The sequence below is a fragment of the Leopardus geoffroyi genome, chromosome C2 (assembly GCF_018350155.1).
Source record: "Leopardus geoffroyi isolate Oge1 chromosome C2, O.geoffroyi_Oge1_pat1.0, whole genome shotgun sequence".
Lineage (NCBI taxonomy): Eukaryota > Metazoa > Chordata > Mammalia > Carnivora > Felidae > Leopardus > Leopardus geoffroyi.
Genome location: NC_059333.1, coordinates 151,089,565 through 151,114,262, shown reverse-complemented (window position 1 = coordinate 151,114,262; position 24,698 = coordinate 151,089,565). Strand labels below are relative to the sequence as shown.

Sequence of the window (24,698 nt, the reverse complement as noted above, 5' to 3'; positions counted from 1 at the left end):
AAACTTAACAGAAGACCATGGGTGAGGGGAAGGAAAAAAAAAAAAGAGGTTAGAGTGGGAGAGAGCCAAAGCATAAGAGACTCTTCAAAACTGAGAACAATCTGAGGGTTGATGGTGGGTGGGTGATGGGTATTGAGGAGGGCACCTTTTGGGATGAGCACTGGGTGTTGTATGGAAACCAATTTGACAATAAATTTCATATATCGAAAATATATATATATATATAGAGAGAGAGAGAGAACCAAATGTAAAAATTTTGAGCAAAGACAAGATCTTGTACAAAGTCTCTGTGTTAGAGACTGGGACATAAGGAATTATGTTTATATGCATTTTTAATGGTTAATTTTTCTAGAATATTAAAAAGTCTGAAAAAAGAGACATTTAAAATTGAAAAGTAGGTGTATTAAACTCACATTATTTTAAGTTTAAATATTTTATTTAAATAAAACGTAGAGCCTGCTGCAATTTCACTTTCCTGGTCTTAATGGAACCATGTTCATTGACAACATTTTCAAAAATCTACTTCTGTGCTACCTTGTTTTCACCTGAGAGCTGTAAGTTTCAATGAGAGGAAGGAGCTCTGAAAGTCTGTTCGATGAGCATAAGACTTTAACAAGAGAAATGACCTCCCAGATTTGAAAATAAATGACAGACAGACTGGAAATGTATCAATTTGCTGGGTCAGAGTATCAATTCTTACAGGAAAGTGGTATTAAAATAGAAAATAAGATGATAGATGTTCTTATTTCACATTGAAATGGAGATATAAAAATTAAACAAAAGGCCTGCCGATTATGACTTTTTAACTTGAGAAGAGTTATTTTCTGTGACTAGGTCTGACTTGTACAAAGCAGCCAGTGGTTTGGCTCTTGACTGGCCTGATAATTTAAACCCTATAGAAATGTCCTCTGGCGTAGATTCAAGCAACATGCAATAATCAATCATTTGTAATAAAAATCGCCATCATGGTTGGATCTTCTAAAGCTTGGTGTTATCCAGTTTGGAAGTGTTCTTGAGAATTGTTTGCAACAACACCAGCCACCCTGGCCTCCTGTGAAAGGAGTTCCAGCAAGTGGAATGGAATTAAACATTATTTCACATTGTCATTTGGTTGGAAACATTACCAAACGTGGGCACCTCTTTAATTTGAAAACAGGTTGGACTCAGTGGCTGTGGCTGGAGCCAGCCCTCCCCATAGTCTCGTGGCCTAACGGTCTCAGGACAGCTCTGTCTCTTATGCAGCAGTCCCAGACTTCCAGAATGTTCCAAGCAGCCTGGAACAGAAGTGCAGGACTTCTTGTGACTTAACTTCAGAAGCTCCAGAACAACATGTCTGCCATTTTCTTTTGCTTTAAAAAAAATGTTTATTTTATTTTATATTTTTGAGAGAGAGAGTGCAAGCTCGGGGGAGTGGCAGAGAGAGGGGGACAAAGGATCCAAAGCAGGCTCTGCACTGACAGCGGTGAGCCCCAGTGCAGGACTCGAACTCACAAACCACGAGATCATGCCCTGAGCTGAAATTGGACACTCAACTAACTGAGCCACCCAGGCGCCCTCTGCCATTTTCTAATGGACAAGCAAGTCGCCAAGGCTAACATAGATTCAAGGGGACAGAGAATTTAGACTCCACTTTTCAAAAAGAGGAATAGCAAAGAATTTGCACCATCTTCCACCCACCCTGTTCCAGTGGAAAGACACTTCCATCAGAGCCTGACTGCAAAGCCTCCAGAAACTCAGAGATCTGAGTGCCAGCTGTGGACCCAGCCCATGTCACGGGCTTCCTTGGGCCAGGCTCCTCCCTGTACCAGGAGCCCTCTTTGAGTGCTCTCTGTGACTTCGGCACCCTTTGATTTTTACAGCCATGAGTGGCTCTGTCTGAAGAAAGAAGTTCCACACTTTGTCAGCTCATTAGGAGAAGGAGGAGGGGGTTGATCACTCCTGTGGCCAGGGCTGGAGCTAGGGGTGTGACACAGGGAGAGGACAGCCAGGCAGCCCACACTCTCTCCCTGCACTCACTTCTGTCTCTGTTTGGGGCTTTGCAGGGAGGCTCAATCCTGGAGAGAAAGGCTGGCCCGAGGGGGTCCTTGGGGTTTAGCACAGGTTGGCAGGGATGGCCCTGCAGAGTAGCAGGTGAGAAAAAAAAAATGTGATCGGATCCAGAAAAGATGAGTCAGAGTGGATCAGCAGAATGCAGCTGGAGGGGGGGCAGCTGGGATCTCCACACAGACCCCCACAGATACCACCAGCCTTTTTCAGCAGCTGCTCTGTAACTTTTTTTTTTTAATGTGAGCTCTATGCCCAACGTGGGTCTCGAACTTACAACCCTGAGATCAAGAGCCGCATGCTCTACCCACTGAGCCTGCCAGGCGCCCCTCTCCTCCATAACTTTAGACAAGCCGCACACTTCTGCTCGGCTTATTTTTCTTTTGAATCGTCGCTTTATAGAAGGGAGCCTGTGCAGGGCAGTGACGATGGACACAGGCTCCGAAGCCAGGCGGCTGGGCCCCATCCCGGCTCTGCCTCCTACTCCTATATGTCCTCAGGCAGGCCATGTAGCCTCCGGTTCCTCTCTGTGAAATGGGTACTAAGAACAACACTACCTCATAGAGTGGTTGTGAGGCTTAGACAGGTGAGTTTGCATAAAGCGCTTAGAACATTGCCTGGCATGTGGGAAGTACAGGGTGGGTGTTTTCACATTACATCCATAATCTGTGTGGTCCCGTGGAGACGTAGGGGCTCTGCAGCCAGATGGAGCTGGGGTCAAATCCCAGACCTTTCTCATGGACCAGTGATACCCCGTTGTATATGTACCACATCATCTCCGTCCACTCATATGTTGATGGACACTGGGGTTTTGCTTCCATGTCTTGGCTACTGTAAATGAGGCTGCAGGGCACCTGGGTGGCTCAGTCGGTTGAGCGTCCGACTTCAGCTCAGGTCACGATCTCGTGGGTTGTGGGTGCAAGCCCCACATCGGGCTCTGTGCTGGCAGCTCGGAGCCTGGAGCCTGCTTCGCATTCTGGGTCTCCCTCTCGCTCTGCCCCTCCCCCCCTCAATAAACATTAAAAAACTTTTTTAATAGTAGTAATGCTGCAATAAACAGGGGTGCCTGTATCTTTTCAAACTGATGTTTTCGTGTTCCTCAGGTATACACCCAGTAGCAGAATTACTGGCTTATATGGTGCTTCTATATTTAGTGGTTTGAGGAGCCTCTGTACTGTTTTCCCCAGTGGCTACAGCAACTTACACTCCCACCAACAGTGCACGAGGGTTCCCTGTTCTCCACATCCTCACCAACACTTGTTATTTCTTGTCTTTTTGGTACTAGCCATTCGGACAGGAGTCAGGTGATAGTCCACTGAGGTTTGGGTTTGCATTTCCCTGATGCAATAATTCCCTGATGGGGATTACTGATGAGCATCTTTTCCTGTGTCTGTTGGCCATCTCTAGGTCATCTTTGGGGGGGGGGGGGAGGGTGGTAAATGTCTATTCAGGTCACCTGCCCGTGTTTCAATTAGGTTGTTCATTTTTTTTGGTGGGAGTTGTATGAGTTCTTCTTGCCACTTGCAGCAACATGGGTGGACCCAGAGGCTGTTACGCTAAGCAAAATAAGTCAGAGAAAGACAAATACCGTATGATTTCACTTACAGGTGGAATATAAAAACAAAAAAACAAAAAACAAAAAACAAAAAAAAAACAAAGGAACAACCAACCACAAAGAAACAGACTCACGAATACAGAGAACAAACTGGTGATTGCCGGAGAGGACGGGCAAAATAGGTGAAGGGGTTCACCTTAAGAGGTTCAAACGTCCAGTTATAAAATAAATAAATCATGAGGATGAAAAGGACAGCATGGCGAGCATAGTCAATACTATCGTCATAATGTTGCACGGTGACAGACGGTGACGACACTTATTGTGGTGAGCGTATCATAATGTATAGAATCGTCCAGTCACTGTTGTTCACCTGACACTAATATAATATTGTATATCAATCATACTTCAATTAAAATGTTAAAAAAAATTTAAACCTGATTGAGTCACGAGACACTAAAAACTTTTAAGATTTAAAAATCCCAGTCAAGCCGTGTGACCTTGGGCGTCTCAAGTGTCCCTCAGCCTCAGTTTCCTCATCTGTCTCCCCCTAAATGCCGTGCAGATTTAGTGACATTGCGCGCGGAGGGCCCAGGAGCAGCCGTGGGTTTGTCAGACAACTCGCTGTCCTTCCTTCCCAGTATTTGTCCGCTGTAGCCTCTCACCCTTCGCAGGATGCTTCACATTAATGGCCATTGTCACGTATCAACTGAACGTGACGCTTGCAGCCTCCCGGCGAGTCTGTCTGCAAATTCCCAGTGACACGCAGGGGTCCCAGTGTGAGGGCTGTTCTTTTCCATCCAGCCTCCCGGTCTCTCTTGCCTTTTCAAAACTGATTGCTCTGACTCAGTGCTCAAGGGCCTGTCTGCTGTCAGGGCTGAAGGAGCCTTGTTTTCCAAACACCTGACTGTCGGTCTGCTAGTTTGCCCACGGTCCTGAATCCACAATATCTTTGTGCGCTCTTTGCAACCTGCCAAATCTGTCCTCGACCTCGTGGCTCTCTGGTCTTCTGGCTAGCACCATCATCTCGCCTGGGAATCTGTCCGAAATGCCCATCCTTAGGTCTCTCCCAGACCTACCAGACCAGAAACTCTGGACAGGGCCCAGCAAGCTGGGTGGTCACACGTTCCACAACTACTAAAAATTAAGAACCAGGGCGCCTGGGTGGCTCAGTCAGTTAAGCATCGACTCTTGATTTCGGCTCAGGTCATGATCTCATGGTTCGTGAGATCGACTCTGTGTTCGGGCTCTGCGAGGACAGTGCAAAGCCTGCTTGGGATTCTCTCTCTCTCTTTCTCTGTCTCTGCCCCTGTCGCACGCATGCTCTCTCTCTCAAGATAAAGACATAAGCATTAAAAAAATGAAAAATTGAGAACCACTTTAACCCTAAAGTCTCCTTCTGATTCAGATGAAATGTAAGGATGGAACACATTTCTTCCCAAGTCTAGTTTTACTCTTTATTTATTGATTGTATTCACATCCTTCTAAAAAAAAAAAAAAAAAAAAAAAAAAAGAATGCAGAGGGCTTAGGATGAAATGACAGTGTTGATGATAATAAGAAATGACACATCCTGGACCTTACCCTGGGTGAAATAGTGTCCTGAATGTCTCTCGTGTGTTATGTCATTTAATCCTTATAAAAACCTGAAGAAATATTTATTTTCTTCATTTGCATCTGGGGACGCAAAAGCTCTGCTAGGTTAAATAAATTGCCCAGGATCAGATTTAGGGGAGAAAAGTTTGGTGGGCTCTTTTCGGTGAATTGGGCAGTCGTGCCTTGCATTTATTTTAGGGACACTGTATCCAAAGAGTTATCTAGAAATCATACTTTGGGGTGCCTGGGTGGCTCAGTCGGTTAAGTGTCCGCCTTCAGCTCAGGTCATGATCTCACGGTTCGTGGGTTCAAGCCCCACGTCGGGCTCTGTGCTGACAGCTCAGAGCCTGGAGCCTGCTTCCGATTCTCTGTCTGCCTCTCTCTCTGCCCCTCCCCCGCTCATGCTCTGTCTCTCTCTCAAAAATAAACATTAAAAAATTTAAAAACAAAAATAATAATAAAAATAAATAAATCATACTTCCTAAGAGTTGGGTCTCACTGAGCAGAATAGGACTGAGTGATTCCGGTAGCAGGGCAATCCCTGGGCCCCTCCGCGATGCTGAGCGCTCATTCGGGTGAGCTGCCCTCAGCAGGATGATGGACCCCAGTTAAAGAGTTCTGGACTCTACAAGCCTGTGCTGGCAGGAGATGCTGTGTACTTGTCGCTGAGGGAAGCTGTTCCTACACACGGCTTCCCTCTGAGATACATCAAGAGGCTGAGACCCAAGGTGATGTCAGTTATTGGTCCTAATGGATAAACCCAAGTCTTCCTGCTGACCTTGTATTGTGGTCCACATAGGGGGCGGGTGGCTCTTTGTTTGACTTCTTTAGAGAAAAAGCCTTGCTTGTAACAGAACTTAGATTTAGTGAATATGTAGTTTCTTCTGAGATTAAATACCTATTTTCTTAGTGCTTACTGTGTTCAAGTAACAGTAGATGCATGAGCCCATCGGGCCAGTGATGCCTCGTAAGACTCTGCCAGGTAAATATTAGCAGCTGCAGGTTGCAGATGAAGAACACAGCACCCAGAGAGGTTAGTAACGTGCCCTTGGCCACAGAGGTGGTAAATGCTAATGTCCAGTCTAATACCCAGCCCCCTGTCTGCCCCACACCAGCAAGTTCTAAGGTATGTTCTGTGGGCACATGGCTGCAAATCGACCCCCAGACATAATTTCTTTCTTCCCTTCTTGTGGCCAAATGAGTCACAATTCTGCAGACTTACAATTTCAACTTAAAACCAAGGCTACTTAGTGGTGCCTGGGTGGCTCAGTCAGTTAAGCTTCAGCTCAGGTCATGATCTCACGGTTCGTGGATTTGAGCCCTGTGTCAGGCTCTATACAGACAGCTCAGAGTCTGGAGCCTGCTTTGGATTCTGTGTCTCCCTCTCTCTGCCCCTCCCCCGCTAGCACTCTGTGTGTCTCTCTCTCTCAAAAATAAATAAACATTAAAAAGAATTTAAGGGCACCTGGGTGGCTCAGTCCGTTGAGCATCCGACTTCGGGCCAGGTCACGATCTCTCAGTTCGTGAATTCGAGCCCCACATCGGGCTCTGCTCCGATAAGTCAGAGCCTGGAGCCTGCTTCAGATTCTGTGTCTCCCTCTCTCTCTCTCTGCCCTTCCCCCTCTCCCTCTCTCTCCTTCTCCTCCCTCCCTATTTATTTATCAAATAAGCATTCAATTTTTTTTTTTAATTTTTAAAAAAGCTAAGGCTACTTACTAGTAATCTACTAAGAGATTTATTAAGGGCCCTTGGAGTCTGGTGTTCATAAACATTCCACGTGTCCCAGTCATTGGCTGTGTGATCCCAGACCCTGCATCCTGGCTCTTCCTTGCTCTGCTCTGTTTATCACGGGCTGACTCTCTTCTGACCTTGGCCAATGGCAGGCCTGGAGGGAGATGGGAGGGTGGGAGGTCAAGAGAAGACCAGGTACCAGTAATTTCCCCCATCTGTCCCTGGCATCATTTCCTCGGTGGCCCCAGCTCCTGGCTCCAAGACTCTGCCCCTGGCAATGCCTCCTCCAGCCCTGGGGGGGGGCAGCAGCTTCCTTCTGTTGTTTGCTTCTAGAGTCCCTCACGGTCCCCTGTTTAGAATCCCAGCAGTTTCCTTATCTCTGAAACCAATTGCCTGTATGCAAGTCCCTCTGTTTGAAAGGCCTGGAGCCCTTTCTCTTTTACTGCTATTTAGTGTGTCATTGGCGCTTGCTGAAGCTTCTCATTTTGCATCCTGCACAAGCGAAAGCCCAGCTCAAGGTCACAGACATCCTTACAGGTTTTAGGGGGGATGTCTCCTTTTCCAGACATCATCAAAACTGTCTTCAGCCGGTCGTGGGTTTTAATCGCTACTGTTCTTAATTTTCACCAACAAAGAAATGTTAGTTTAGGTTAATGGTTATCAATTTATTTGGTTGTAGGTTGTTTGGAGGAACAAACAAAATCGCTACTGTTTATTTGGTTGTAGGTTGTTTGGAGGAACCGTGCTGCGTATGATGATTTGCATTTGCGTCAACAGTATTTTTGGCATTTTATTTTCTTACAACGAATGCACCTGAAATTTGGGGATGCCATTTATTCTGTTCCTTTTTTTGTTTTTTTTTTGTTTTTGTTTTTTTAATCACCCAGCTCACTTCTTTGTCCTTGGAAAGTGGGAACGAGCGAGGCAAGTCAGCTGCTCTGTCTCCCATCTATGTAAGTGGGTTGTGGTCAGAATTGAAAAGAAAAATGAATCAAGTGGTCTCAGAAAACACTCTGCTAATTGTGCTAGGCACGTGCTTGTCAGGCTTTGAGGAACAGAGTAGTCACTTGGGAATCTTGCCAAAATGTGTGTTCTGATTGGGCAGGTCTCGGGGTGTGGGTGGAGGTCTGGGATTGTGCATTTCCGTTGAAGCCTTCAGAAGGCACCCAGGGACCATACAGGAAGCAGAGATAACAGGATCTCAGTCTTCCCCCAGTGTGAACTCAGTTTATGCGGTGCCCTGCCGTGCTGGGGCCGAGGGCCTGAAGACTTGCTTCATCGCTAGCAGCCAGGATCTGAGCAGTTTTTATGTAGGCAAATTCCACGCTTCCCACAATTATATTGTTTTAGTCCAATGAGCCACAATCAGTCTGACATTCTTGGGCAAAGCTTCGTGTGATTGTAATTTCAGTGCCGCTCTTGTGTTACGATTCTGGTCTTCTAACGAGACTTCATCATGTTTACAAATTGACTCATGTCAGAGAAAAAAACCAAAGTAGACAGCTGCTTACACAGTAAGTGCCTTGAAGTGTTGGTGTTCACAATGGGATAAGTGGAGGGTTCTTTAGGAAAACAGTACAACGTTTTTAGGTTTTCCTCTGATTCCTTGATTTATGGAGCTTTCTATTAGCTTAAACTTTCCGGCAGAAACCCTAATTTTCCATAAGAACACGAACCGGGATTTCTGGAAGGAAAACACAGTCTGATCAGACATCAAGGCACTGACCCAAGAATAGGGTCTGTACTCTGTTCCCAGATGTGCTGGTTCAGTGACAAATCAGCAAATTACCTAACGTGTTTCCATTTTCCTCAGTAAGAGCAGATGAAGATCTACGCCTCTGATACATCAATTAGTTACTGCTACCCATGGACCAAGAATTCCCAAATCTGTATTTCTCGTCCAGATTTCAGTTGCCACTTGGGGTTGCGATGGGCGCCCCAAATTCAGGTGGCCTCGTTGAACTTCCACCTTCCCCCCAAACATGATCCCCTTCTTATGTTACCTCCCCTGGTTATGTGACCAGGTTGTGTGACCATTATGCCCTCCTCATCCAAGCCAGGAGGTATCATTCCCTGTTCAACTGTGAGCTCCTTGAAGCAGTAATTGGGCTTTACTCGCCTTTATAAGCCCAGTACCCTCTGCCGGACTCAGCGCAGCAAAATGCTCAAAAAATACCTGAATTGAACGAAACTTCATAAAGATGGATGGTCCTTACAACTCCCGAAAGTTGTTTTTGAGAATTGTGGAGAATTACAGTCCCCCGTCCTGCCAAAGAAGAAGTGAATGTAGGGGTGCCTGGGTGGCTCAGTTGGTTAAGCATCTGACTTCGGCTCAGGTCATGATCTCAAGGTTCATGAGTTTGAGCCCCGTGACAGCTCAGCCTGCTTCGGATTCTGTGTCTCCCTCTCTCTCTGCCCCTCCCCCAATCATGCTCTCTCGCTCGCTCTCTTGCTCGCTCTCTCTCTCTCTCAAAAAAGTAAATATTAAAAAAAATTTTTTTAAGTGAATGTAGCTTTTTTGTTGATTATTTCTGCCGCCAGGTTATAGTGAACTGCCATGAATCTAGAATCCATGTGAGCAAAGCTTTGTACTTTTCTAATTTATTTTATATTCTGTGATCTAGATGTATCTGTGTATTTTCAGCTTTTTCCTTAACACATTTCTTGCAGCCTGTCCCTCTCCTTTGTGGATGCATTCCTACTACGTACCTTTGGGATGCTATCTTTCATTTCACAACCTGGGAAGTAGATTTTGTAAACATCATTTTAAAATGAGGACACTGAGGTTCACAGAGAGTAATTACTGACTTTCCCAATATCACACAGACGTGAGTAGGCTGGAGCGCCTACCCTTTCTTCCCCATGGCCATAGACCTTCTTAATATACTATAGAGGAATAGGGTCTCTCTTCCTTTTACTTGGAAACTTCATAAAGATGCAGTACATTCTTTTCTGTGTATAAAATAGTATACGTTTGGGGTGCCTGAGTGGCTCAGTTTGGTTGCATGTCTGACTTGATTTTAGCTCGGGTGGTGATCCTGTGGTCATGAGATCAAGCCCTTGTGTTGGGCTCCACTCTGAGTATAGAGCCTGCTTGGGATTCTCTCTCTCTCTCTCTCTCTCTCTCTCTTTCTGTTTCTCTCTCTCTCCCTCTGTCCCTCCCCTGCTCACGCACCCATTCTTTCTCTCTCAAAAATAAATAAGTAAATTAATTAATTAATTAATTAATTAATAGTATATGTTTGCACAGTTTGAGAAATCAAAGTTACCCATAATATCACTATTCAGAGATATCAATAGTTATATTTTATACATTGTCTTCCAGGTTTCTTTCCTATTTGTAATTATATTTTTTTAATGTTTATTTATTTTTGAGATAGAGACAGAGCCTGAGTGGGGAAGGGGCAGAGACAGAGAGAGACACAGAATCCAAAGCAGGCCCCAGGCTCTGAGCTGTCAGCACAGAGCCTGACGTAGTGCTCGAACCCACAAACTGTGAGATCATGACCTGAGCCAAAGTCGGACATTTAACCAACTGAGCCACCAGGCACCCCGGTCTTTATATTTTTAATATAACACACTATTTTAGTTATTATGCATTTGTTTTAATATCTTATAGGTCAAGTTTACCCTGCCCCCATATTTTTTTCTTTCTTAAAGCTTCCCTTAGCTAGAAAAATATCCCTAATTTTTTTTATAATTTAAAGTTTATTTATTTTAAGAGTGCAAATAGGGGAGGGGCAGAGAGAGGGAGGGAGAGAATCCCAAGCAGGCTCCCAGCTGCCAGCGCAGAGCCCGGTGTGGGGCTCGAACCCACAAAACCACGAGATCATGACCTGAGCCAAAACCAAAAATCAGATGCTCAACCAACTGAGCCACCCAGGCACCCCCCTAATTTAAAAAAAAATTTTTTTAACATTCATTTATTTTTGAGACAGAGTGTGAACGGGGAGGGTCAGAAAGAGAGGGAGACACAGAATCTGAAACAGGCTCCAGGCTCTGAGCTGTCAGCACAGAGCCCGACATGGGGCTCGAACTCACAGACCTTGAGATTATGACCCTGAGCCAAAGTCAGACGTTTAACTGACTGAGCCACCCAGGCGCCCCTCCCCTAATTTTTTTTTTTTTTTTTAAATGAAAACTTCTGTAAATCTTCTACTTTGTGGGAAGGGGCTGTTCTGAGTTTCTAGACACAGCAGCAAGAATTCTCTCCATGCAAAAAACATTCCGTTTGAAAAAGCCTGGATTGAGGAGGCTCTCGATAAATGATGGCAAAAATCCATTTAAACTGGGCTTATCTCATTTTTAAGAGACCGGTTTCCTTAATGACTATGGAACTGCCAGTTTCTTCCTGATGCCTTCCTTAAGTGGAGAATTAGTGAAGACATCATGACACGGGATAATGAGACAGGGCGGAGAGAAAATGGGGAAAAGGGCTTCAAAGAATGCAGAAAATATGTTGTTGATTCTCCGTAGCTGCAGGAAAGGAGCGCCATCTTTTGTTTTGGTTGGACTTTAGCCGCAGAAGAGAACTTGACTCCAAGCCGGTGCCCCGTTGTCATCCAAGATGTTCCCTGGGCGCCTGGGTGCCTCCTTCGGTTGAGTGTCTGACTCCTGATTTCAGCTCAGGTTATGATCTCACGGTTCGTGGGTTTGAGCCCTGCATCAGGCTCTGTGCTGACAGTGTGGAGCCTGCTTGGGATTCTCTCTCTCTCCCTCTTTCTCTGCCCCTAGTCTGCTCTCTCTTTCTCAAAATAAATAAATAAACTTAAAAAAAAAAAAAAAACACGAGTTTCCCAAACAAATGTACTTACCCCCGCCTGCCCCCACTTTTCAGACTGAAACGATTGGGCCCCGTGGCTGTGGACCAGGAGGTGCTCAGCTCTGACTGCAGCTGCCTCCTCTCCTAGCCCTTCTCTGTGCCCACCTGTGACTTTGAGAACCAGACGCTGTCACACTTTAATACGTCCAGAGCTAGACTACTTGGGCGGCAGACCAATTTCCCAGAAGCCCCACAGCTGGGGGAGTGAAAACCATAAGACCACAGTTAGATATCTTCCCGGGCCAGGGCTAGACCAAGAAGAAACCCCGGTTCCCTCTGGGTGTGGACCCCCCCAGAGAGTCTGACACCAGACAGACCTCTTCAGGAAGCCCAACCCTGGGTGCATGAGGTTGCCGTCCAGCCCTTCCTTCCTGGTAGGAACACGGGCCGTCCGAGAGGGTTGAACCACCGCAGGCTGTCCCCAGGGATGGTGCAGAATCTTTACCCGACCCCGCGCTACAGCGGGGCCATGCGCAGAGACGGGCACTGTGTCCAGCGGCCGAGCCCGTGACGTCACACAGCATGGGCTCGTAGTCCGGTCTGGACGTGGACACATTCTCCCATCCCGTCCAGCCCTCCTTCCTTGGGGCCTGGCGGCAAATTGGGTTTTGTTGGGGCTGACACACAGCCGTGGGGAGACTCCTGTGGCTAATGGGCCATTGGTTCATGGTAGGGATTAGCAAACGTTGACGGGCCGATGGCGTGGGGTCAGAGGTCACTGTGCAGCCCACACAGTTTTCCGTGCTGGGGAGAACATAGAGCTTGTGCTGGGGGGGGGTGCCTACGGTCATAGCACGAGGAGGAAGGTAGAGGGCATGAGATCTACAGTGTAGGGCACGAGGGAGCTTTAAAGAAAGTGATGTCTGTTGAGTCAACCAGAAAAACAAGAATTCATCCACCCGCAGACTAAGAACCCTCCTGCGAAGCCAGGAAAGATAACAACTTAAGAGCCGGTTATGTTTGGGGTTTACAAAAAAAAAAAAAAAAAAAAAGGAAAGAAACCCCGAAGCAATATATTCTTGTTCTCTTCGCGGAGATCATCTTGGGAGATGCGGCATCATAGTGCAGACCGTGAAGTGTGTCTGCAGAGGCTTCTTCTCTTAGTGGACACTTAACTTAGCAGTGATGACAGGTCCTAAAATAATTTATGAAAACAGCACCGGAAAGTGCTCCAATAAAGGTTTGTGCTTAGAGAACAGATGAAGAGGTTGGGTGAGGTTTTCTTAAGAATGAGGACGATAGGTGGCAAGGTATGTGTTGCGGATTCTGCTGGGTTTTCTTGTGTTTATACTGTGGACTGCTCCAGGCCTACTCCAAAGTTCCCGGCAGGCTACAAAGACATCCATGGGCCAGTCGTGTCCGTCCTGATGGGGCAGCCCTCATGGACCCCGCCGGAACAGGTTTTACGGTGGGGCGCCTGGGTGGCTCAGTTGGTTAAGTGTCCACCTCTTGATTTCAGCTCAGGTCATGATCTCAAAGTTTGTGAGTTCGAGCCCTGCATCCGGGTCTGTACTGGCTGTGTGGAGCCTGCTTAAGATCCTCTCTCTCCCTCTCTCTCTCTCTCTCTCTCTTTCTCTGCCCCTCCCCTGCTCACGACCTCTTTCTTTCTCTCTCTCTCTCTCTCTCTCTCTCAAAACAAATAAACATTAAAAAAAAGAACAGATTTTATGGAGATGAGATATTACTGACTCTTGAAGCTCCATTGTGAGCCCTCTCTGACTCCAAACCTTCTCTCCTTGAAATTGGACACATTGTTCCCATACAGATAATTCACTTTTGCAACTTACATATAACTATATATACATATACACATAGTCACTTAATGTGATGCTTTCAACTCACGTTAATGGCATGATCAGCCCATAGGGTTCTGAAGTTTGTTTTATAGATTAAACATGTTGATAAGGGTAGATCTGGCTCATCCGTTTAATATCACTGTGTAATCTTTTAAGCTTTTGTGGAATGAATAAACCGCAGTTTACTTAACCATTCTCTCATTGACAGACTCCTCACTTTGTTCACTCCCCTCCAGACAGTTACCTCTTTGTTATTGTCGTTCAGATATTGGAAGCAAACCAGGCCCCAGGGCCTTTGCACTTCCTGTCTCCTCCACCTAGAATGTCTGAAACCTTGTCCATTTTGTCCGTTGCAGGATACGGTGCTCACCCCAGCACCTGGCGTGTGGTGGATGCTCATGAATGAATTTGTATTTGATGTACGAGCGAGTGAATGAACAAGGAATGAATGAATGAGCCAAGGCTGTTCACGGGTTTTTTTTTTTCAGGGAATACCCCTGAGGACACCTGTGAGTGCTTCTCTGGGGAGATTCCAAGAGTGAAACTGCCAGACCATCGGGGACACACGCACTCCTCCTGCGAGCGCTTTATAAGGAAGTGTCAGTCTCCTCAAAGACAGAACAGACCATTAGGGGCCGGGGGAGGAAGTTGGGTACTTCTGTCTGTGAAGGTGGGGTGCTCATGTTTCTGATGGGAGGTGGCATTCCGTCCTACCTCCCGCTGTCGGTCCAGCCTACAACAGGGCTCCTGACCTGTCTGCCTACCCTGCCCCCCCTCACTGTCACACCCCGCTCTCTTGTCACCCTCTCAGAGTGGGACACCTGACCCTCTTCCTCTACATACATTTCTTTTGAAGCGCCTCGAACTCAGCGAGGACAGCGGTTGAGTTGTGTCAGGGCTGAGCCCTTGACTTGGATTTGCCCGTCAGCGGCTTCCTACGCGCTATGGTTGTCGTGCTTATCCCCATTTTACAGGTGAGGAAACGGAGGCAGGGGGAGGTTAAGTGACTTGCCTGAGGTGGGTTGTTGCCGCAGGCGGCACATACTGCATCTTTTGTTTGTCACGTCACCTCTCCGGCTACTTTGCAGAGGGGGTCAAAGCACCAAGAGGCGGAGTGACCTCGCAGGACGGCAGGAGAACCGGAATTCGGACGGTGCTGCCCTTGAATTCGAACAGCTCTTTGCACGGTGCTGTGCTTTCCCAGTGTAACTCGAGGGGCTCACCCAGCCTGTCCTGGGGCCCAGCACTCACTCACTCACTCCTTCGGGAGCTTCATAGTGAGGTGGCCACACCCATGGCCTCGGGCCCTTGGGCACCTTCTTGTCCTGACAGGTCTATGAGGTCCTGGAGGACAAGTCCAGGCATACCCCTGTGCCATATGGTTAGTTGCATCACCTGAGTAGTTTGTCGTGCCCAGTCTTGTTTTCTGCCTTATCGGTAACATCTCTCATTGCAACATGGGAGCGGAGTAGGAAGGGACGATGGGGTGCCAGAGGAAGGGCTTATCAGCATCTCCAAGAGCAGGTGCATCTGGGGAGAAACCCTCCTGCCAGTAGATAGTGCCATCATCCCCATCAAAGCACGTGCCCCACACGGGATCACGCGTTTGCAGCGTTGAGGGAATACGGACGTGGGAGGCCATGCCCCAAAGATGTGTCCACTCACATCAGACTCAGCTGGCACCGTGGGCCTGCCCTTTCTCTGAGCACCCTGGGCTGAGTTATTTAATTCTCCCTCCAGCCTTGCGAGGTACCATTAGTATCACATTTTCCAGAGGACGAAGTAGCTCCCAGGACCAAAAGTAATCAATTCTGACTATGTTGTATTGCTGAAGTTGAAAGGTTCGCTGCTGATTTTTAAAACTCTTTAGTATTTATTAATTTTTTTTTCAACGTTTATTTATTTTTGGGACAGAGAGAGACAGAGCATGAACGGGGGAGGGGCAGAGAGAGAGGGAGACACAGAATCGGAAACAGGCTCCAGGCTCTGAGCCATCAGCCCAGAGCCCGACGCGGGGCTTGAACCCACGGACTGTGAGATCGTGACCTGAGCTGAAGTCGGACGCTTAACCGACTGAGCCACCCAGGCGCCCCGAGCTTGTCCATTTTTATTTTTATTTATTTATTTTTTTAACGTTTTATTTATGAGACAGGGAGAGACAGAGCATGAACGGGGGAGGGGCAGAGAGAGAGGGAGACACAGAATCGGAAACAGGCTCCAGGCTCTGAGCCATCAGCCCAGAGCCCGACGCGGGGCTCGAACCCACGGACCGCGAGATCGTGACCTGGCTGAAGTCGGACGCTTAACCGACTACGCCACCCAGGCGCCCCTTGGCATACTTCTTTTAAGCACTTCTTTTTTTTTTAATTTTTTTTTTAATGTTTATTTATTTTTGAGACAGGGAGAGACAGAGCATGAACGGGGGAGGGGCAGAGAGAGAGGGAGACACAGAATCGGAAACAGGCTCCAGGCTCTGAGCCATCAGCCCAGAGCCCGACGCGGGGCTCGAACTCACGGACCGCGAGATCGTGACCTGGCTGAAGTCGGACGCTCAACCGACTGCGCCACCCAGGCGCCCCGAAACTCTTTAGTATTTAAAGAAACGTTCACACTTAAGTTGGTGAAACTACAGCGTGCTGAGAATCGCTGTGCGAACATTCTTAGGGATAACTCGGGATCGTTTACAGAATAAGCCAGGGAAGTCAAGCAGGGTCCCTCTGGACGGTTCCGGGTTGGGAAGCTGTTGGCAAGCCTCGTCACCAGGAGGGTGGCTCCCACCCCTGCCTACATCTCCTCTCCTCCACACGTAGTGTCGCATCCACCGGTGGGAATAATCCAGAAGCCAAAGCCTATGTCCGGCCACTCCTGAGATACCTTTGGCTTCCTTTTGATCCCATCTCATGACGCACCTGGCACTCTCTGAGATTAGTCTGGCAGCACTGAGGGGTAGCCGCCTTATCTGTGTGTGACCGCCGATATCCCTGGCACGGTGCCTGCCCCAGGGGGCACGCAAGAAACAGCGAGGGAATTAAAGAATGGGTGAGTGGGCAAGTGAAGGAGTCCACATGCACGCACAGGATTCCATTCTGCCTTCCACTCGAGCAGGAGGCCGACACGAGGTTCCTCCCTTCCCGTCCGCTCTTGCCTGCAGTCAGGTGGAGGCTGGAGACCGGACTACCCTGAGGTCTCCAGCCTCCCTGAGACCAGGGAGCCCCCAGGAGCACATTTACCCAGTCCCCGCTGGTGCTGGTATCCTCACAGCCCCCTCCCCACACCCCTCCCCCACGAATCACGTGCGTCCCATGAGTTTCCTCTGGGCCCTGAGATTTTAAATAAGTGAGATAAGAGTGCTAATATGAAATGAAGGTCATCCTGACCGAGCCTTGCCTGACTTCCAGGAAAGCTCTCCACGGTAACGCTAAGTCAAAACATAGTCTAAAACACATCACTCTGTAAGAGAAAAGCTTTCTGCTCCCAAATCAGGCTGTGGTTTCGATAGTCATTCTCCAAGGATTCGGTGCCGGCCTCCCACCTCCCAGCAGCCCAGGGCGGTGCCCTGGTCCCACTCCAAGACTTGAGCACACTGGGGCTTCCACTGTAGAGGTCATTAACGCGCTTCTGAATGCCAAAAGTTTGGGTATAACCAGGGAGGAAAGAGCTCATCCTTTCGTATACTTGAGGTATGAAGACTCTTGGTTGCCAGTAAGGGAAACCAATTCCGAAAGGTGTAAGAGAGGGAAGTTACTGGCTCATGTAATAGACGAGTCCGGGGCTTGACCTTGGGCTTGAGGAGATGCACGTGTTCGAAGTGTAGCAGCAGGATCCTGTCCCTTTCCAACATCAGATCTGCTTCTGTCCAGAAGACCACAAATATCCCCCCAACTGATGGGCGGGATGGCCCCAGCAGTTCTGGGCTTTCCTTCCTCTGTGGGGCCAGCCCAGCAGAAAGGCAGCACCCCGCCTTCCAAGAGCAGCAGCAAACACCTCCATCTTGACCTGGGTGCGCTGGCCTGTGTCGTGTGACCACCCACATGCTGACCAGGGCGGTGTTGGGGGGGTGGGGGCGAGGGGAAGGGGCGCTAGGTTTTCCAGAACAACTTACCCTCCATTAGGAGGGAAGGGTGAGTGTCCCAAAAGGACAGGGAATGCCCTTTGGTCACAGGAATGTGGAGCACAGTAACAACTATCCCCCAACAGGACCATTGTGGACCCTCAGCCACATTGCTGAGCCACCAACAGCTCCTTTGTGATGGTCGACGGCTCGGAGAGCAGGGCAGTGCACTGGGGATGTGGCCTGGAGTACATTTCTAGAGTCACATTCCGTTGTGCTTTTAAAGCTATCAAATAAATCATAAGCCCAGATGTTACGGTTTCCAAGGAGAGAGAAGAGGAGAGCGATACAAGACGTGTTGGTGTGGCCGTGGTATTCTAGCCAAAGTGGCCAGGCAGGGCCTCACAAGGGGGTGACGTTTGTGCCGAGACTTGAATGAAGTGACAGACTGAGCTCTGAAGGCATCTGCGGGATCGAAGTCATTGTGATCCCATGTTTGTTAAAAGACAGTGTCGGGGTGGGGGTGGGGGGGCGGCGCCTGGGTGGCTCAGTCACTTAAGCGTCGGACTTCGGCTCAGGTCATGATCTCACGGTTCATGAGTTCGAGCCCCGCGTCGGGCTCTGTGCTGACAGAGCCTGCTTTGGATTCTTTGTCTCCTCTCCCACTCAGGCTCTGTCTCTCTCTCTCTCTCTCTCTCTCTCTCTCTCTCTCTCAAAAAATGAATACATGTTAAAAACAAATTAAGGAAAGACAGTGTGCGAATTACATGTACTGGAGGTCCCTCGCATGTGCTCAGGAGCAAGCCCGTCCAGAACTTCTCTTCAGTGAAGTCCTGAGCCTTTTAGGAGGGGTGCCCCTCCACTGCCACCCTCACTGCCTCCTGGGTACTCTTGGTGGCTGCACTGATGCTGCCCCACAGCTTTTGTCGGCTGGGCTTTATCGGAAGGGGGAGGAGCTTCCTCCCTCTTAAACGTGGTCCCTCAGAGCGACACTGGCCCTGGGGCCCCTTCTGCACCAACAGACTTGAGACCGACGCTGTCTTCCCCATGTGTGTTGCGTTAGGCGTGCATGCACACACGTGTGCACACACATACACACCCACACATACCACCTGTTCCCGGCGGCTATCATACAGTGCCGCAGACTGAGTGACTTCTAAACAACAGGAACGTATGTCTCACAGTCCTGGAGGCCGGGAAGGCCAAGATCAAGGCACGGACAGACTTGGTGTCTGGCCAGAAGCCGCTTCCCAGCTCATAGACGGCCGGCTTCTCGCTGTGTCCTGACACGGTAGGCGAGGGGACGAAGCGCTCTAGGGTGACACCATCCCGTTCATGAGGGCCCCACCTCCCAAAGCCCCCCACCCGCAGGTAACATCACATCGGGGATTCGGTTTCAACATAGGACTTTTGTGGGGATATAGACTTTCAGTCCATAACAAACACTTCAGATGTCAAGCTCCAGTGGTAAGACTTTGGGGTGATTTTTTAAAAAATCTTCTTTTACTTATGTTTTTCTTTTTTGAGAGAGAGAGAAAGAGAGATTGAGAGCATGAGCTGGGGAGAGGGTCAGAGGGGGAGGGAGAGAGAGAATCTTGAGCGGGCTCCACGACCAGCGCAGAGCCCAACGTGGGGCTCGAGCTCATCACTGTGACATCACGACCTGCGCTGAAATTAAGAGCTGGACACTTAACTGACTGAGCCACCCACCTGACCGAGACGCCCCTTTTGTTTTTATTTCAATGCTTTTACGTTAATGCATGTACCTGGTTAAAAAGGAATTCAAGCAATATAAAATGATATGAAAGTTAAAGGATCTCATGCCCCCAGCAACATGCCAAGTCCCAATGCCCCAAGCAGTCACCTGTAAACATTCCTTGGGGTTACTGCTAAAATTCTAACTGACGTGTTGGTCTTACCACTTCTTGACTCGTCAACTTGAGACTTTCATGCCTGGCCCACGTCCTTGCTACCTCTTTCCCCTCCCCCCAAAGTTTTATTAATACCCGGTGACCTCTGTCACTTTACAGGACATATTTAAACCGCGATTGTTGTCCATATATTTGAGAAGCCGGACTGGACCCCACTGTGCAAGATGAGGAAGTTAGCCTCTGTGAGCCGTCTGTGTTGTTCCTGCCTCTCTCTGCATCCGGGCTTCCTTTCAAGCCAGCTGATGACTTGGTTTCGCTTTCACCAAAAAATGCAAACGTCTTGACAGGGAGGGCCTTTCATGCTTTGTCTATAAATAGGGTGTGAAAAGTAAAATGGTGTTTTCATTATACATATAAAATTATAGTGCATATATTATATATGTAATACAATATATACAATTTGCTACAGACCAGAGTCTTGTCGTGAAGTCCGCAGAGAGAAGGAAATGCGATCCTTGGCCACGAACCCGGGCCACGAGCCGTTTGCCTCTTTTCTTCTGCTTCGTTAGTTGGCAGAATCTGACGGCCTTGAATGTGCTTCCTGATTAGACCGTCGCTTTCTAGCGCTGCTGTTTTCGTTTCGTTTTTGTTTTCCCTGGGGCTTCTCATTATCTTTCTTTATTCTTATTGCCAAAAGAAAGATGTGCCTCCTTCTTCAGCATCTCTCTACATTCATTTGGCCTCTTAATTATGTGCTTATTGAGTGGCCTGTTTGCACTGCCCGCCTTTCATACCTGCTGTGCAGCTAGCACCTGAGACTTCTGCCCATTGGATCCCTGCACCGACTCCCTCTTTCTAGAGGGCCGTGGTTTCCTCTTTCTTAGATGGTTTTTCACTCTCCTGTGGTTTACTTTAAGAATTTTTTTCCTCCCAGAAAGCACATAAACTTTCTGAGATCTTGCATGGCTGAAGATACCTTTATTGGGCCCTCCTCCGATGACAGTTTGAACATAGAACTCTGAGTTCCTGTTAGTTCTTCTCTGGGCTTAGGAAACCCATTGCTCCATTGTCTCCTTGCATTCGGTGTTATAGATTTCAAATGTTAATGTCATTCCTGTTTTTGTCCATTTGCAAAAATGCCCTTTTTTTCTGTCTGGAAGCCTTCAAAGCCTCATCTTTTTGGGGGTCTGAATCTTAGATGTATGTAGGTAGGATTGTCTGCTGTGTTTTGTTTGGTATTTAATGTATTCTGCTTGGCCTTTGGTAGACTCTTAACCTAAATACCTTTGCCTTTCTTAGCTTGGGCCCCTTTTATTCTGTTATATGTCTGATGTTTTTTCTTTCCTCTTCTCCCTTCCTGGAATCCTGTTAGATGCTGAGCCCACTGAATTGATCCTCATGTTCCTTTCTCCGATAAGTCCTGTCTTTTTGACTTCTTGCTCTGCATTCTGGAAGATTTCACCGATCATAGGTTCTGGGTCCAAGAAGCTATTATTGCCTGATTACTTACTTTTCACATCACGTAGTCTTGTTATATGGATGAGGTACAGTGTCGTTTCAAATCACTGTTATTTATTAGAATGTTTAGAGCTATTTTCATTACCCTAGATTACCTTCATTTCTCTTTTTAAAAGTTCCCTCTTAGTTTCTCTTGGTCCTTCTTTCCCAATCCATTGGATTGTTTCAAATTTCTAGTGATCTCTGGCTGTCTATTCATATTTTTTAACAAAGGACTTGGCTGATTAATAAAGATGACTAACATGGATAGGCTAGTATTCCCAGCAGACCTGTCCTTTAAACAGGGGGTGATGTGCTGACTGACAACTCCAAGTTTGTCGGCCAGGCCCATCTTCAGGTAGATGGACAGGATCTGGTGGGCAGGTGTTGGTGGGGGGGGGACTGCTCCTCCAAAGCTGCCCAAGGAAGGTTTCACTCCCAGGTGTGACCCTTGTATTCAAGCCCTAGTCTTCTTCAAGTAGATTGTCCAATTTTATTACAGGACTGTTTTCGTTTGGGGCCTAAGGACAAAGCATCCCTTGACCAGTTGTCCATTTGATTAGGAATTGGGATGGAGACCGAGAGGCCTCACTGTTGTGTATGCAGCCAGTAGATCAGCTTTCTGAATTCCATCTCACAGCCAGTGCTGCTCTTGGCACAAGCCAGCTCCAAGTTGGACCCCTCGGTCCAGGAGGCCCAGATCCTGTACCTGTCTGGAGGACAGAATTCTTTCTTACGTTCATGCAATCATCCACTTTCGATTTTCCAGAAATATGTTGAAATCTCTGGTGTTTTGCTCTCACCCCTATTCTTCGTTTGTGTAGATTTTTCCCTTTGGGTATCTTCTCCCATTTCACTGGCATCTGGGGAGGAGGAGTAGATACAGATGTGCTTGTTCATCCATTGAATTAGAGGCCTTTATGTTCGTTTCGCTTTTCTGAATTCTCTAAAGTGAGCATGTGTTATTACATTCATAATAAAAGTAACAATAAAAGCTATTCTTGAAATGGAAGGGACTTAGAAATATGTCGTCAAGCCAAAAAGAGAAGCATCTTGGGGGCACCTGGGTGGCTCAGTCAGTTAAGCATCCGGCTCTTGGTTTTGGCTCAGGTCATGATCTCACGGTTCGTGACTTTGAGCCCCTCATCAGGCTCTGTGCTGATGGTGCAAGACCCTGCTTGGGATTCTCTCTCTCCCTCTCTCTGTGCCCCTCCCCTGCTCGCTGTCTCGCTCTCTCTCAAAATAAATAAATAAACTTTAAAAATTTTTAAAAAGAGGGGCACCCGGGTGGCTCAGTCAGTTGGGCGTCCAGCTTCAGCTCAGGTCACGATCTCATGATCGTGCACAGGCTCTGTGCTGACAGCTCGGAACCTGGAGCCTGCGTTGGATTCTGTGTCTCCTTCGCTCTCCGCCCCTTCCCCGCTCAAGCTCTGTCTCTCAAATATAAATAAACTTTCTTAAAATTTTTTTTAAAAATTAAAAAAAGAGAGAGAAGCATCTTGTCAGTGTTCCGGACCCACCGTTCCAGCACTGCCCAAGAAACTGCTTTCCCTCCGTGCTCCCAGCTGAATGCATAAGTGGCTGGAGAATCTTGTCTCTCTCGTGCTGAGTGAGAGGCGTTGTCAGTGCAACAGGAGTATCACATACAAAGCCTGCTATTAAGCAGGTGTATCAGTCAGTGGCTTAAAATGGCCAGCATTTATCCACTTGCTGTTTGGATGGGCTCAGGTGCATGCTTGCTCTGCTGGTCCTTCTTCAGGCCACTCATGCATCCCCAGTCAATTGTTTATTTGTTTAAAGAGAGACTGGCTTTAATAACAGCCAAGGTTTGGAGGAGGGGAGGAAAACGAACAAAGCGGAGGGCTCACAAAGAGACCGCTGGAAACATGCGTTTCTGTGCACAGTAATCGTGTCAGCGCCAGTCCCGGGGGCCCCGGGACTGGGTCACTGTGCCTGGAATCCAAAGCTGTGGCTTCACTGCCAGCCTCCTGGGCTGAGTGCTCGCTGCCCCTGGGGGTGAGACTGGTACTGTGGCTCTGGCTGTGGCTGCAGCTCCCCTGGCCACCCCCCTGTCACTGCCACAGACTGGCCCGTGTCCTCATCACCAGAGTCTGCTCTTTAATCTTCTGAATCCACACCGCTGCTGAGTATCTCTTTGTCCGGGTGGCCTGGACCTCATCCTCGCTGCTGTCCTCCTGGCTGCTATCACTCTTGTCACTCGCCAGGTCCCTGTCACCTTTTCCCTCGCTCACCTGTCTGAGATGGGCCAGTCATTGCCTGAGGCGGAAGGGGTGATTTGGGCCAAGTGTCCGTGGGCACCCCGAAGGCCAGCTTGGGCTTGCTCGCGTGGTCACGGGGTGCAGGATCTCCAGGAGCGGCAAGAGAGGTCACCCTAAGGCTCAAGATCTGCAGTGTCACACCCACCCATCTCCGCGGTCCGAACAAGTCACACACGCGCACCAGCCCGGACTCGAGAGTGGAGAAGGCAGCTCCACATCTTGATGGAAGGCGCTGCGGAGTATCACAGCACCTTTGGCCACCCACCATTTTAATCACTCCGGTTTTTAATTCTGATTTTGTTTTCTAATTCTGTGTTTTCCGCAGGCTTCTGAGGACCCAGTCTCTGGAATGGTTCTACAATAACGTGAAGAGTCGTTTCAAACGCTTCGGCAGTGCTAAGGTCTTGAAGAACCTGTACAGGAAACACCGGCTGGAGAGCGGGGCGTGCTTCGATATTCTAGGTACGTGGGCGGTGCTCTGCTCTGGGAGTCTTTGCGGGGCTGGTGGGATGGAAGGAGGCCGGGCTGGGAGGCCCCCGACACCGGCCACACTCAACTGGGACCAAGAAAGTTGCTTAACTATCTGGCCCCAATGAGGATCAGAAGTAGGAGGCTAAATACCAAAGATTCTGTTAAGTTTGACTTACCCCATGCCAGCATCCCCACTGGGCTGTTGGATGTGCTGAGAAGACCAAAGTATTGGGGCCCCTGGGTGGCTCTGTCAGTTAAGTGTCCGACTCTTGATTTCGGCTCAGGTCGTGATCTCACAGTTGGTGAGTTCGAGCCCTGAGTCGGGCTCTGTGCCCAAAGCATGGAGCCTGCTTGGGATTCTCTCTGTCTCTCTCTCTCTCTTTTTTCTGCCCCTCTCCCCCTTCAAAATAATAAATAAATTAACATTTAAAAAAGAAAACCAAAGTATTTCTGCGTGTTGTGCACATATTAATTCTAGATCCCTAGAAATCAAAGATTCTGGATGGTCTCCCCCTAACGATTAAAACGTCAGAAAGTCCTCTTTGTTTGATCACATAGATTAGTCTGTACTCTGAGGTATGCCCTCCACTCCCCTGCCCTCCTACTCCAAAATTCTACTCACACCAGTTCCAGAACTTGATGTGTTGGGAGAGTCAGGAAAGTACGGGCTTCTCTCCCAGGAAGCCCGAAGGACTAATTCTACCTTCGCTGTTTTTATACAGTTAAGACAACCAATGTAATTAGAAGGAGAAATTATATTCTTCAGTTCTATTACACCAGCCAGTAGAAAGAAATCGTTGTCAGAATATGAACAGCGTATCCTCCAAAAAAAGGCTGGTGTTTGTTGTTGTTGTTTTTTTTCCTTCTATCTAAAGGCAGATTTTTTCCAACACTTTGCTGACACAGGTAAATGCCTTTTATCCACGAGAAAGAGGGAAGGAAAAAAGATCTCATCCGTCTCATTCTGGAGCTTTTTCGCCGTCATTATTTT

The 24,698-nt window shown here is 48.1% G+C and overlaps 1 protein-coding gene across 5 annotated transcripts in view; it reads left to right on the top strand.

Moving 5' to 3' along the window:
• LOC123575777 (myosin VIIA and Rab interacting protein) overlaps positions 1-24,698 on the top strand; it is a 372,974-nt gene that overhangs the window by 248,990 nt on the left and 99,286 nt on the right. For all 5 annotated transcript variants that reach the window (XM_045436470.1, XM_045436473.1, XM_045436469.1 and 2 more), the window contains one exon: positions 23,562-23,698. In XM_045436470.1, the coding sequence (XP_045292426.1) occupies positions 23,562-23,698 (137 nt within the window). The remainder of the gene's footprint in view (positions 1-23,561; positions 23,699-24,698) is intronic.